The 13,088-nt window shown below is 53.5% G+C and overlaps 1 protein-coding gene across 3 annotated transcripts; it reads left to right on the forward strand.

The window, feature by feature from the left end:
- Nucleotides 1-495: 495 nt before the first annotated feature.
- KRT78 (keratin 78) lies at nucleotides 496-8,289 on the forward strand. Of its 3 annotated transcripts, none has more exons than XM_087813905.1 (9): nucleotides 496-861; nucleotides 1,267-1,481; nucleotides 2,488-2,548; nucleotides 3,022-3,117; nucleotides 4,168-4,344; nucleotides 4,688-4,813; nucleotides 7,406-7,626; nucleotides 7,882-7,916; nucleotides 7,996-8,289. In XM_087813905.1, the coding sequence occupies exons 1-9, from the start codon at nucleotides 496-498 to the stop codon at nucleotides 8,244-8,246; spliced, it is 1,548 nt and encodes a 515-aa protein (XP_087670031.1). In that variant the 3' UTR covers nucleotides 8,247-8,289. The 3 variants fall into 3 exon arrangements, with proteins under 3 accessions (XP_087670031.1, XP_016056603.2, XP_016056605.2); XM_016201117.2 differs by having other exon boundaries at nucleotides 4,180-4,344; XM_016201119.2 differs by lacking the exon at nucleotides 496-861 and adding an exon at nucleotides 1,128-1,181 and having other exon boundaries at nucleotides 4,180-4,344.
- Nucleotides 8,290-13,088: the final 4,799 nt, after the last annotated feature.

A 13,088-nucleotide genomic window follows, 5' to 3' on the forward strand; every position in this document is an offset into this window, starting at 1 on the left:
CTTCTCCCGCTCTCGTACGTAGATTTTGCCTCGAGAAGCTTGCTCCCCTCTAACATCTGCAAGGCACTCGGGTGCTCTGTCCAAACCCCCTCCATCCTCCTTTTCCCTCGAATGTCCTTCCTGATCTTCCCTTCTTCCCCGCCTCCTCCAGGAAGCCTTCCTTGAATGACCCTCAGTGCTCCCCGTCCCCAGCACTGATGTCCAGGGCTCTGGCTACTTCCTTGACCTGGGGATGTCCCTAACTCTTCCGCAGCCCCGGAGCTCCGAGGGCAGGTCTGGGTCTCATTCCTTGGTCTCTGCACGTGCTGGGCACTTATTACCCAGGTGTGTCAGAACAGGTCAGTGTGACAGACACAGTCAGACCAAGAGCATCTTGCTCTCCAAGGCCCAGCCCAGGCACGGGAGGGGATAAAAGTCTTGTGCCGCCTCAGGGCAGGAACTCACACACCTTGACTCTCCTTTGCCTGTCTGCAGCTGCGACTGTGGGTCTCTGCCATGTCTCTCTCCCCCTGCCGGGCCCAGAGGGGCTTCAGTGCTCGCTCAGCTTGTTTTGCTCGCTCCAGTGGCCAAGGCAGGGCTAGCTTCAGCAGCAGGAGCCTCAGTTCCTTCGGGGGATGCCGAGGAGGCTCTCGTGGAATGGCCTGGGGGTCAGGGGGAAGGCTAAGGGTGCGGTTTGGGGAGGGGAGTGGTGGGCCTGGGCTTTCCCTGTGCCCTCCGGGGGGCATCCAGGAAGTGACCATCAACCAGGATCTGCTGACCCCATTGAAGATTGAGATTGACCCCCAGTTCCAAGTGGTGAGGACTCAGGAGACCCGAGAGATCAGAACCCTCAACAACCAGTTTGCTTCCTTCATTGACAAGGTGAGGGGTCAGCTCAGCTAAACCCCTGTCTCAGTGCATCCCTTGGAGGAAATTGACGGACTTGGGAATGGGTAAATCTGGTCTATTACTTTTTAAATTTACTTCTGCAGCAAAGAAGTCCCTCTTTGGTCTAACTGGAGTCTCTCTGGTTATGCTGAGGCCCTGCGGTTCTAGGGTTGGGACTCAGCAGCAGAAAACTGCCAGCCAGCAGTGGGGAGAGCCTTCTCCATTAGTCATTCTGATCATTTTGATGTGCTCAGAGTCTCATGGAAGGGCATGAGGCTGCCCCTGCCCAGGCCGGGGTGGGAAGCAGGGGAAAGGTGGGTAGATTAGGGGCTTCACTTCCCAGAGGCTGTGCCCAGGGAGTCCCACAAGGGCCTCAGGGACCCTCTGCTTATGCTGCAGGTGCGGTTCCTAGAGCAGCAGAACAAGGTCCTGGAGACCAAGTGGCACTTGCTGCAGCAGCTGGGAGTGAGTGACAGCCCTCAGGGCCTGGAGTCTTTATTTGAGAAGTACCTGGCCCAGCTCAGGAAGCAGCTGCAGGAGGTCCAGAGACAACGAGGGGCTCTGGACACCGAGCTTAAGTCTTGCCAGGACCAGGAGGAGGAGTACAAGACCAAGTAGGTGGACTGACGTTCCCCATGGGGCCTGGGTGGGGTCTAGGAGGACTGGATTGGCACTGTCATCTGAGTACCCTCCCCCACTGGGCTTCCCTCAGGCCCCTCTGCATCTTACTCCCTCTGACTCTCAGAATACCCCACCTGCTGCAGGTAAGGAGCCCTTCCGCCCCAGCTGCCCAGCTCTGGAGAGCCAACAGGCTCCAGCTCCCAGGCCCAGGTTTCTGGTCAGCGCTGGGAGGGGCTTATTTAAACAGTGCTTCAGTGGTTTTTTTCCTTGAGAAATTCCTGTTGAGCAGGCTGTGGGCTAAAGTGACTCAGATGTTCTCTGGTCTCAGGGTGGAAAGGGAATTTATTTTGTGGGACCATCCCCAAGCCCGTGGCATGATTCACAGGCTGCAGTTCTGGGTTCCCCACCTAAGTCACCTGGTGTGTAGAGAGAGCCTTGGACTAACAGGAGGCTTGGGTTCAGTGCCTGTGAGCAAAGGGCAGCTGTGTGGCCTTGAGCAAGGCTTTACTTCACCAGCCTCAGTTTCTGTATCTGAAAACTAGGTGTCACCTGCCATTCTTACCTCCCAGGGCTGTTGGGAGGGTGGGACGTGAGGTGGAAGGAGCCCAAGATTGGGGCCAGGAGACCTAGGCATTAGGTCTGCTTGGCCACCTAGTCATCTATGACTTGGGCAAGTTGTATGACCTTACGGATAAAATCCAAACTGCCTGCCTCAGGTGATGATGGCAAGTCATAAGTGAGAAAAGGTGTTTGAATGTGCCTGGTAAATGGAAATAGAGTGGCCTTATGTCATTAAGGGGAAGGGGGCTGAAAGAGTAGAGAGGGACATAGCACATACTTCCTGATAGGAAAGGTAGAGACACAGGCTGGTTGTGTGTCCTGCTGTGGAGCATGTAAAGGCAAGAGCGGCCTTTTCAAGGAGATCGTGCTTGGAGGAGGCACATCAGCTCTGATCTCAGCACCTCAGGCAGCATCTCTCTCTCTGTTTTTACCTGGCAGGTATGAACAGGAGGCCCACAAGCGGGCCACGGTCGAGAATGACTTTGTGGTTTTCAAAAAGGTGAGGGTGGGTGTCAGCTGCTCCACTTGGATCCTGAGTACTCACAGTGCGCAGAGCCCAGTGCTGGGCTGGGAGGGCAAAGGGCGGGAGATCCTCATGAAGGATACACTATCATAGTGCCTGCAGGGGTCCCCCAGGGAAATGGGGCATCTGCCTAGACATAGGGACCCCAAGACAAGATCCAACTGAAGGATCATGTGATGAGTTTTGGGTGTCACTGCGGGAGAGGGTGGGGAGGGAGTAGGAGAAGTAGAACTGGTTGGGATTAATCAGGGAAGGCTTCCTGAAGGTGGTGTGGATCAATGTTAGATAAAAGAGTGAGCAGGGCAGGGCAGGGCTGGAGGAGAAAGAAGCGGGTGTCTGGAGATGGCCGTGGGTGGCTGTTGGGCAGTGTGTGAAGAGAACTCCTGAGCCAGAGTGGGGCCCACAGGGAGGAATTAGGGGATACACGGTTTCTGTCTCCCTGTCCCTAGGATGTGGACGAGGTTTTCCTGAGCAAGATGGAGTTGGAAGGCAAGCTGGAGGCTCTGAGAGAGTACATCTGCTTCTTGAGGCGTCTGTATGAAGAAGTGAGGATCTGCCAATGGCAGAAATGGTGGCCTCCAAGGGCAGGTGGTAGGGAGGGGAGGGAACAGGGTGGGCAGGCTCCCTATGGCTACTGTGGGAGTGGCCAGGAGGTGAAGCCAGGTTAGGGTGACTTAGATTCCGGCCATTCGGTCATTTGACAAACAATTACTGAGAATTTACTATGCGGATTGCTAGGTTCTGGGGACACACCAGTAAATAACCCGACAAAAGTCATGAAGCTTGCTTTCTATTGGGAGACGGACAATAAGTGATAGACTTAGTAAATAAGTACGTAAGTATGTTAGAAGGCGATAAATACCAGGGAAAAAAAGAAAATTAGAACCGGGAAGGGAGGATTGGGAATATGGGGGGTAGGGCAGATGGCAATTTCAAGTAGGGTGGTCAGGGTGGCCTTATTTAGAAGATAAAATTTGAGCAAAGACTTGAAGGAGGTGAGGAAGTTAGCCACGCAGGTGGGAATCAGGGATCCAGGGCAAGGGAGTGGCCCCCCACCCTGTGTGTTGGTGTCTGAGGAAATGCAGGGAGGCTGTGTGGCTGGAGCAGTAGGAGCTAGAGGGACGACAGGGAAATAAGAGGTCAGGGGAGTGATGGGGACCAGGTAAATTCAGGCCTTGCAGGACATTTTCCTTTGAATTCCAAGCTGCAAGCCCTGGCAGGGTAGGTTAGTTAGTTAGAGTGTTGTCCCTATACACCAAGGTTGCAGGTTAGATCCCCAGTCAGGGCACATACAAGAACTGAACAATGAGTGCATGGGTGGGTGGAACAGCAGGCCGATGTTTCTCTCTTCCTCTCTCTCTCTGAGATCAAGAAATATAAAAAAGTTCCAAGCTGCAAGAGTCATTGGAGACCACCTCCTACAGATTCATTTCATAGGTGGAGACAGCCCCACTGAAGGCAGAGAGTGCTCATTGCCACCCGAGTGAATGGGGGCTGCCCCCTGATGGAGTGCGAGTAGAAAGTCAGGCCTCTTGCTCACCGTTCCCAGGGCTCCAAGGTGAAATGGATCTGGGGGCAGGTGGACACTGAGTCACTCTTCCCTGCAGGAGCTGGGCCAGCTGCAGACGCAGGCCAGCGACATGTCCGTGGTGCTGTCCATGGATAACAACCGCTGCCTGGACTTCAGTGATGTTATCGCCGAGGTCCGTGCCCGGTATGAGGAGATCGCCCAGACCAGCAAAGCCGAGGCTGAGATGCTGTACCAGACCAAGGTGCTGGGGCCAGGGGCAGCACCATGCTGGAAAAGACTGGGTCCTCATGCCCACATCCCAGGGTGGTTGTCCACCTCGGTCCCATTGGGCAGTTCTGATGACCTCCCTGAAGCTCCAGGGCTGGGTGGGCATGACCATTTCCCTTCTCCATGAGGGAGGCAATGCAGGAAACCCATGGGAGAGGAGCCTGGACTTCTGCATGCGCATCCCACCATGTTCTGGTCTCAGTGTGAAACCCACATTCCAAATGAGGATGTGAGGAAGCAAAGAGTGGGGGACATGGGTCTTGGCATCAAAGGTGAGGGTCCTCTCAACTCATGGTGTCACCTCTGTCCCCCCTCAGTACCAGGAGCTTCAGGCATCTGCCCAGCTCCATGGGGACAGCATGAAGGAAACCAAAATCCAGATCTCTCAGCTGCAGCAGGCAATTCAGAGACTGCAGAGCCAGATTGAGAACCTCAAGAAGCAGGTGAGGGTCCCAGAGCTCCCCGAGCCCTGTCGCTTACTGCCTTTGCTCCAGGGTTGGTGTGAATCTTTGTAACTGGCTGAACTTTAAATAATTTGGGGTAGAGAGAACCTGCAGCCCCATTTAAGAGGACTTCAACTTTCCTCCTGTGAATTCTAGCCGATGGGCTCTGCATTGAACAACTCCAGGTGGCTCTGCTCCTGCTGAGCTCCATGTCCAGGTGTACATCTTGCTTTCAGTTCCTTGGGGAGAAGGTTAACTTATCTCTTTTCTTATCTCTTCTTTCGACTTTGACACCTCAAGCCCAGCAGGGACTCTAAGGCCATGCACTGAATTTCCTGGTCCCCTGTTGGGGAGAGTGAGAGTCAGGACCTCAGGGAACAGGCGACATGAGCAGTAGAGTGGGGGCTGAGCCCTCCTTAGGAGGTGACGCTGTTGGTGCCTGGTGTGGGATGGAGTGGGGAGGTGGAGGGAGAGGATGGCAAGCTGCAGGGAGATGGTTTCCTATTCCTCCTGGACACTTCATTTCTAGGTGTGAAAGATTTCAATTCTTAAGTTTTCAAGTGGCTTTGTACTCACTTTCCTCACATCTGAAGAATCTGTTTTGGGATCAGCAGAGCACTGAGAGCTGAGACCACAGAGTCAGGTGGTTTCCTCAAGCACTTCAGCTCGATTCCCAGCTCACACATGACCCATCCACTCCCAGCAGGGCCCTCATGGGAAAGTCCTTAGAGCACAGATCATTCAAAGCCCAGACTCAGACTCCAACATGCCCTTCTTTGTAGTGTGATGCAGGACTCGTTACTTAATTTGCTGCCACAGTGTTTTTGCCCATAAGTCTGGATTCTTTGCTTTGGAATTCCCTGGGTTGTCTGTTTAGATAGATTCCTGGGCCTCCTGCCAGACAGAAGGGACCAGGGTTTCTAAAGGTGGAGCCCAGAACCGTGCTTTCTAAACTAAATTCACCCAGGTGACTATGTGGAGTCTCAAAGCCCAGCTGTCAGTACTTAGGAGCGGTACTATGTCCCTAAATCTGGGAACCACAGTTCCTCCCAAAAAGTCTTCCTGCAAGAACCCCTTGGGGATATGACCCACCATTAGTCCTCTTCATGCACAAGCCTGATGAATGGGGCCCCCCTGTGCCAGGCCCTGGGCAGAGCCCTGCGGGTTATAGTTAGAATGCTGGACCAGACATCAGCTGTGGTGAGCTAGGCGGGATTCCAGCTCTGCCACTCACCTTTCTGAGCCTTAGTTTCCTCATCCGTAGAATGGAGATGATGTTCCCCATCCGCAGGGTGCTTGTGTGGGAATAGAATAATGAGAGCCTTTAGGGAATGCCTTCTTTCCAGAACCAAACGTGAGGGCCAATCAGCTGGATGGCCAGTTAGACAGGGATCTTGTCCTTCATCTATGAGTTTTCTGTGGGATCAGAGAGGTAAGTACAGAGAGTGTATTTTTCAAACCCCAAATGGAGGCACATGGTTTGATAAACTGAAAACAGAACAAAATATTGAAATGGAGCTGTTCTAAAAAAAATATCAAGATCCGTGGTGGTCAGCAAGATGAGACTTGTAGATAGTGAACCGAACAGGGCTGGGGGTGGGAAGAAATAGGAGAGATCACTTGAGGAGATGGCAAAGGGTGGATTAGTTTCTTGTGGCTGCTGTAACAATGTACCATGAAGTTGGTGGCTTGAAACAACAGAAACTTATTCTCTCATCTGGAGGTTAGATGTCTGAAATCAGATGTCAGCAGGGCCTTACTTCTCCCTGAAGGAGCCAGCTGGGAATCCTTGGCCTCTTCCTGGCTTCTGGTAGCTCCGGCAATTCCTTGACATTCCTTGTTCTGTCCCCGCATCATTCGGATCTCAGCCTCTGTCTTCATGTGGTGTCTTCTCTCTGTGTCTGTGTCTGTGTCTGTGTCTGTGTCTGTGTCTGTGTCTGTGTCTGTGTCTGTGTCTGTGTCTGTGTCTGTGTCTGTGTCTGTGCCGGTGTCCTCTCATCTTTTTCTAGGAACACCAGTCATTAGATTTAAGACTCATCTTAAATACAATATGATATCATCTTGAGGTCCTTAACTAATTACATCTGCAAAAAGCCCTATTTCCCCCTGGCCGGGCGTGGCTCAGTGGTTGAGCATCAACCTAGGATCCAGGAGATCGCAGTTCCATACCGGGTCAGGGCACATGCCTGGGTTGTGGGCTCGATTCCCTAGTCAGGGACATGCAGGAGGCAACCGATCAATGATGACTCTCCCATCGTTGATGTTTCAACTCTCTCCCTCTCTCCTCCTTTCTCTGAATCAATAAAGACATATATATATATATATATATATAAAGCCTTATTTCCAACTAAGAGCACATTGGAAAGTTCTAGGTGGACATGACATTTTTGGGACATCATTCAAAACATTACGGGAGTTAAGGAAGCAGAAGAGGCAATACTTTCCCTTAGAATGAGAGCCCCTGGGAGGGAGAATTTTGAGCTCATGCGATTATAGTGCACCCCAGACTTCAAGTTTTATCCACAGTAGGTGCTCTGGGAGGCTGTGTTGTGCTTACAGCCACGTTCTCCCTCATTTCTACACCCCTCCCAGAATGCCAACCTGGAGGCCAGCATCGCAGATGCTGAGCAGCGTGGGGAGCTGGCTCTTAAGGATGCTCAGACCAAGCTGGCCGAGCTGGAGGCCGCTCTGAGAACCGCCAAGCAGGAAATGGCCCGGCTGCTGCGACAGTACCAGGAGCTGCTGAGCACAAAGCTGGCCCTGGACGTGGAGATCGCCACCTACCACAGGCTGCTGGAGGGCGAGGAGTACAGGTGGGGCCAGTCAGAGGGCTGGGGATTTGTGCCTGGGGGGCAAGGATGGTGGTGGAGAATGGAGTGCCAACGCAGAGCTTCCTTGCTGAGGGCATCCTGAGAGATTTCCTCACATTCTAAGCCACTGAGGGCAACCCATTCTGCTGGGAGGGGTTTTATATCTGCTGAGAGGGTAGGTGAGCTGCTCCAAGAGGCCCCCGGGACGCATTCTTGCTTCTTTCTCAGCAGTTCCTCCTCTTGTTCTTTCTCCTCCAGGATGTCTGGGGAATGCACCAGCCAGGTCACTATCTGTGAGTATCAGGGGACCGGGGGAGGGGTCCCCATGTGGAGCTGAGGACCTTGCTGTGACACTGGTGCATTTTTTTGCAGCCATGGGGGGAGGCAGCGCCATCCTGCCTGGAGGAGTGTGTAATAGTACGTGTGGACTCGGAGGTGGGAAAGGTGCTTTTGAGTCCAGCTGCTCCAGCGTCGTGACTGGAGGCTCCAACATCATCCTGGGCTCTGGCCAGGGCCCTGTGATGGGTTCCTGCTCTGTGTCCGGCTCTGGCCCTGGCTCCAGCTGCCGCACCATCCTGAAGAAGACTGTCGAATCAAGTCTCAAGACGTCCATCACATACTGAATGCTGTGGCAGCCACTTGCTCCCCTGCCTTCCTGAATGTTCTCAGCCCTTCCCCCCCCCCATCATCCCCATCCCTGCATGACCAGTTGTGTGTCCATTGCCCACAGGGGATGCTGCAAAAATCAATAAAGTCATGCCTGCCTGCTGTTCTGAGGGCTCACCCAGTCTGGCCTTGTCTAGTGATTTGTCTAATTTGCCTGCTGCCTGCCCCAAGCCAAGGTGCACAGTGCCCCATCCTCCCGCTAGCTAGCCTCATACTCTTCTCTCTCCACGGCCTACAGGCTGAGCCGGGAAAACTCTGGGTTGGGCTTGACTACATTGCATCCCAAATATTGCCCTTTGGAGAGAAGGGAGAGGTCTGAGTTCTGCTGACCAGACCGTGGAGGCTAGCACCAAGGGGCACCAGCTCTTGTCTTATTCATCTGCCTCTGAGCCTCCATTTCTCTAGCTCTCCTGTGAAATGAAGCAGCCCCCAATTCTCCCTAGGAATGTCTTCTTTCCTCTTTTTCCCTTCCACCTCCTTCCTACAAATTGTATTGGGTGCAAACCATACTTGAGGTACTGTTCCTGGACTGGGGCTACTCTGACAAGCAAGACCAAACCCATCCTGCCCTCCCAATGGGTTTAATGTCTCTGCTTCTGGTGTCTCTAGCATAACCCCTCTCAGCCATGAGAACCAGACATTCCTTCTTAGAGCCCTTGGCCTCCAGGGCCAGAGGCCAGACTTCTATGGCTAATTCAGACACCCTGGGTTGAGAGATGGGGAATTGTGGTGAGGACCTTTTATGTCTTGTCTTTTCTTCTAGTCCCCTCGTCCTGATGCCCTTGCTTTAGCTCTATCTAAGGTGGCAAGGCTGGGTCTTATCACCTCACCCCCACCTTTCATCTCTTAGCTTTAATCTGGCCCTTCTCCTGGACAGGGTGCTCCAGTCAGGTTAATAATTCAGAACTGATGCTGAGCAATAATAGCTTTCAATATGTGTTCCAAGGACATTTTGAGAAGGGGCTGAAGGGCATCAAAGTTTCCCTGTGGCAATATGCAGCATCTTTGTGTTTCCTTCCAGCAATTCAGCTCGGCACCCAGGCTTGCACACCTCACCCAGCAAAAAAGGTGTGCCATTGTCCAGTCAACTCTCCACAGAAGGCAATTTGTGAAATATTTAGGGTTGTTTGGGTTATATCTTATGGGCATCTCACTTCTCACTCCAATCAGTTTATTAGGGGTTTCCTTCTAGCCCCCCAGTATACTACCTGGGGGTGCCCTCCCTCACCTCCATTCCACTGATGTTTTAGCATCTCTTGTAGCTTGTTCCCTGGTTAATCCCCCCAAATAGGCTCTATTTCCGACTCAGAACAGCCCCTTTCATCCTTGTTCCGCCTTCTTCCCAAGTCTGAACCAGATTTTCCTGCTCCCTGTGCCTGAACCCACTAGACTCTTTCTGTTCCCAGCACAGCCTGGCTGCACCTGTTGCTGTCCTGGGCTCTGTTTCTGTCTGTTCTGGTCTAGGATGCAGCTTCTCTCTTAGCCTAGGACCGCTGGGCAGGTTCTTCTCCTGTATGCAGGACAGAGATCAGCAGCTCAGCTTGTGCCAGGGGCTCTGATGGGGACATGGGGACTGGAACTATGCCCCATCTCCCTTGCTCCTTGGCTTTATCCTGCCCATGAGCCCATCTGAACATGAGACTGGAAGTTTCTCCTCCTTCCCTCTTTTGCAGGAAGCCAGGAGACTGGGCATCAGGGCCAGATGCTACCCCAGCAGTTGTGTTGGCTCTTGCACTGCTCCTCCCATCTTCTCCCTCTCCGCTCGGGTCAGCTCCAGACTTCATGGCCTGGGCTGCGGGAGATCACATCATTTCTCCCTGCTGCAGGGGGAGGGCAGCCTTTTCCTCAGATCCATGGGTCTCTCCATCAAAAGTATCCAAGAAGGAGGCTTGCTAGCCTTCTGTGAGGGAGATCTGAGTGGGTGAGCATAAGGCTCTGGAGCTAGAATTCTTGAGTTGGAGTCCCAGCTCTGCCATTTACCAGTGGTGTGACTTTGACCAAGTTACTTAACCTCTCTCTATGCTTCAGTTCATCTGTGAAAATACATTAATAGTAATACTAACAAGGCCGTGTGGGATGGTACCATTCAGGATCCCAAAAGGAAACAAATTTACCCCAAATAGTGCAGTTAAATGGACTTCGATGCAAGGATTACTTACAGAGGTGTGGGTGTGGCTAAAGAAACAAACATAGGATGCAGAGGCCAGAGGCTGGAGCACTGGGAAGCCATTGCCACACCGGAGCTAAGGAGGCTACCCTCTGGTTTGCCCAGGCCAAAGGGTTTTCTGGGATGTGAGACTTTCAGTGCTAAACCAGGATGGTCCTGGGAAAATCAGGACCAAGTGGACACCCTGTGTAGAGCTGGAGACACAGGAGGAAGTGGAGTGACTAGGTGATAGAGGTGGGGAACTGTGGAGGGATCACCTGGGAGGAGGAGGAATCCTCCGCTGAAGCAGGGAGAAATGCTGGCCCTCTCTCTCCCAAATCTCTTGATGGGGTCTGCCTTTGGGCAACCCAGCTGGAAGCCAGGGACAAAGGAGCAGCCTTCCAGGGTCAGGGAGGTTCGTGAGTGGATCTAGGGTGGGAAGGAGGCAAAGGGAGCTTATTCAGAATGGAGACTACAGGTGTTATTGCATGGAAAGTGTATAGGCTCCTGTCTGCCCTATAGTGAGTGCTCAATAACTACTGACTGTATAATTATAGAAAGTCCCACCCCTGTATGGGGGCTTCTCAAGGGCAGTGACTGTGTTTTCTTCACCCCTGTATCTTTTCTATTGCCTGACCAATGTTGGGTGCTCAGTTGTCTTGCTTCATCCATCATTCCATCACCTCTTGTCCTCTCATGGGGAGCGACCCTGAACAGGTGACAGTCTTCAGAGAAGGAGGCTCTTGGACTGAGCAGCAGCAGGGGGAGGAAACTGTTCCTTCTTGGGCTACAGAAAGGAGGTCTGAGTTTAGGTGTCCTGTATGAAAGCCAAGAGGAGAGGCAGGACAGGAGGAGGCCCAGCAGCTCCCACACTCTCTGGGCTGGGACTGCTGAGATGTCCTGCCTGGGCAGGAAGGAGCTGTCTCTAGGAAGTGACTGTGAGAGTGGGACCTGGGTTGCCTGCACACCTGTCATCAGCTCCTAGGGTGAAGCCTGGCACAGAGCACCAGGTAAATATGTGTGGTTGTCAGTCTCTGGGGAGGATGGAATATATTTGCGGCCCACTCTGCTCCCACCACCTGGGCTGCTCCTGACTCAAAGGGCTGACATCACTCATGTCCCCAGGGAGGGGGCCCCACTCACAACTGTCTTTCCCTCCCACACTCCCATTAGGGAGAGATAAGGGAGGCTGAGAAAGTGATAACAGCCTCCAGGGCAAGAGACAAAGGTTAGGGCAGTGACAGCTCAGTCTTGCAATTACAGGCAGGTGCTTTTGAAAGGACCTCCCTGGCAGGCCCTGTTTACAAGCAGAGGCAAGGAGACCCAGAGAGACTGAGAGCTGCCAGAGGACACACAGCTCAGTGGGGATTCATCTCCCCCTCCCCCACACCCCTCCTCAATGCCTGGTATCTTAGCTCCAAGCAGGGAGGAAAATTAAAGGACTAGTTCTGTGAGAGTCCCCTGCCCTTTGCCTCCTGGGAGTATGTTCAATTTCTTGAAAGGGAGCTGCTTACACCCTCCTCGGGCCAGCTCTATGCCTGCCTCCCTTGAGCTGTGGGGGTGGTCCCATGCACTCTCCTTTGGGATCCTGGGAACACAAGCTGGTGAGAGTCCCACCTTTAGCCCTGGCAGCTGTGTGAGGAGCAGTGCCATCTCCCCCCTTCCCTCAGGCAAGCCTGTCTCCTTTCTGGGCCCATTTTCCCCCTGAAAGCTGAAGTGGGTGAGGAGGGACAATCCCTCAGCATTCCCTCTGTCCTAGCATTTGACTAACGTTTCTAAGTCTTCCCTTGTGGCTGTTGGTCCCAGTAGCCTGAGGTGGATGGGGCCTGTGTGAAGTGATTTGAGGACCTCCCTGGCTCCTTCTGAATCAAGCATGGGGCTCTGTATAAACTGGGAAGATGGGAGTGTTAGGGTGCTTCATGGGCCAAGTGGGGCTTTTGTTGAATACATACTTCTTGGATCTGTACCTGTGTCCAGCCAGGCTGGGATATGTCCTCCACCTCCTCAGCTCCCTCCAAAGTGGCTGGGCCCTTCTGGGGAGGCTCTGCTGTGAGGCAGAGGGTCAGGGTCTCAGGTGATGGTCGAAGCCCGTTTCTCTGCAGCTCCCAGAGGAGTGTGGTTTGTCCCCTCATCTTCCCGGCTCTGGGCACTGCCTGAGGAGCCTGGGCCTTTCTATTTCCTCCAGTGCTCAGGCCCCGTGGATGGGCAGGAACCTTCTTTCTGTCCTCACATCCACTTTGCCCAGCATGGAATCTACACCCAGCAGAGAGTCTGCCAGTGTATGACAAAGACAGATTGCCCCACCCCAACTCTGTCACCTGTGCCCCCCAACCCAGACCTGCCAGGGGGCAATGAGGCCGTGGGTTGGGAGGTGGGACTGCATCAGGCTTGGGCACTCTCTCCACAGCCCATTGCCCAATGCTGTCTCCCTCACCACCTGCACAGCCAGGGCCCCGGGGCCTTGGCTTACAATAGGGGCCTGGGACAAACCCCACAGAACAGAGCCCCATTGATAGTGGCAACCAGGGCTGGGTGGGAGGAGACCAAAGCAGCCACTGCTTGGTGGAGCCCATAGCTGTGGGAGCCCGTAGCATCCTGTTTCAAGGTAGGGGAGCCCCAGGGGGGAGAGGGTGGCATCCTGCCCCAGACAGTC

The sequence above is a fragment of the Miniopterus natalensis genome, chromosome 2, assembly GCF_054644295.1.
Source record: "Miniopterus natalensis isolate mMinNat1 chromosome 2, mMinNat1.hap1, whole genome shotgun sequence".
In the NCBI taxonomy this organism is placed as follows: domain Eukaryota; kingdom Metazoa; phylum Chordata; class Mammalia; order Chiroptera; family Miniopteridae; genus Miniopterus; species Miniopterus natalensis.

What these genes read in the sequence shown, in the direction of transcription:
- KRT78 (XM_087813905.1), top strand. Translation starts at nt 496, where the DNA reads ATGTCTCTCTCCCCCTGCCGGGCCCAGAGGGGCTTCAGTGCTCGCTCA. An exon ending in GAGGAGGAGTACAAGACCAA is followed by an intron (nt 1,482 to 2,487) that starts GTAGGTGGACTG and finishes TTTACCTGGCAG; the next exon opens with GTATGAACAGGAGGCCCACA. An exon ending in CACCAGCCAGGTCACTATCT is followed by an intron (nt 7,917 to 7,995) that starts GTGAGTATCAGG and finishes ATTTTTTTGCAG; the next exon opens with CCATGGGGGGAGGCAGCGCC.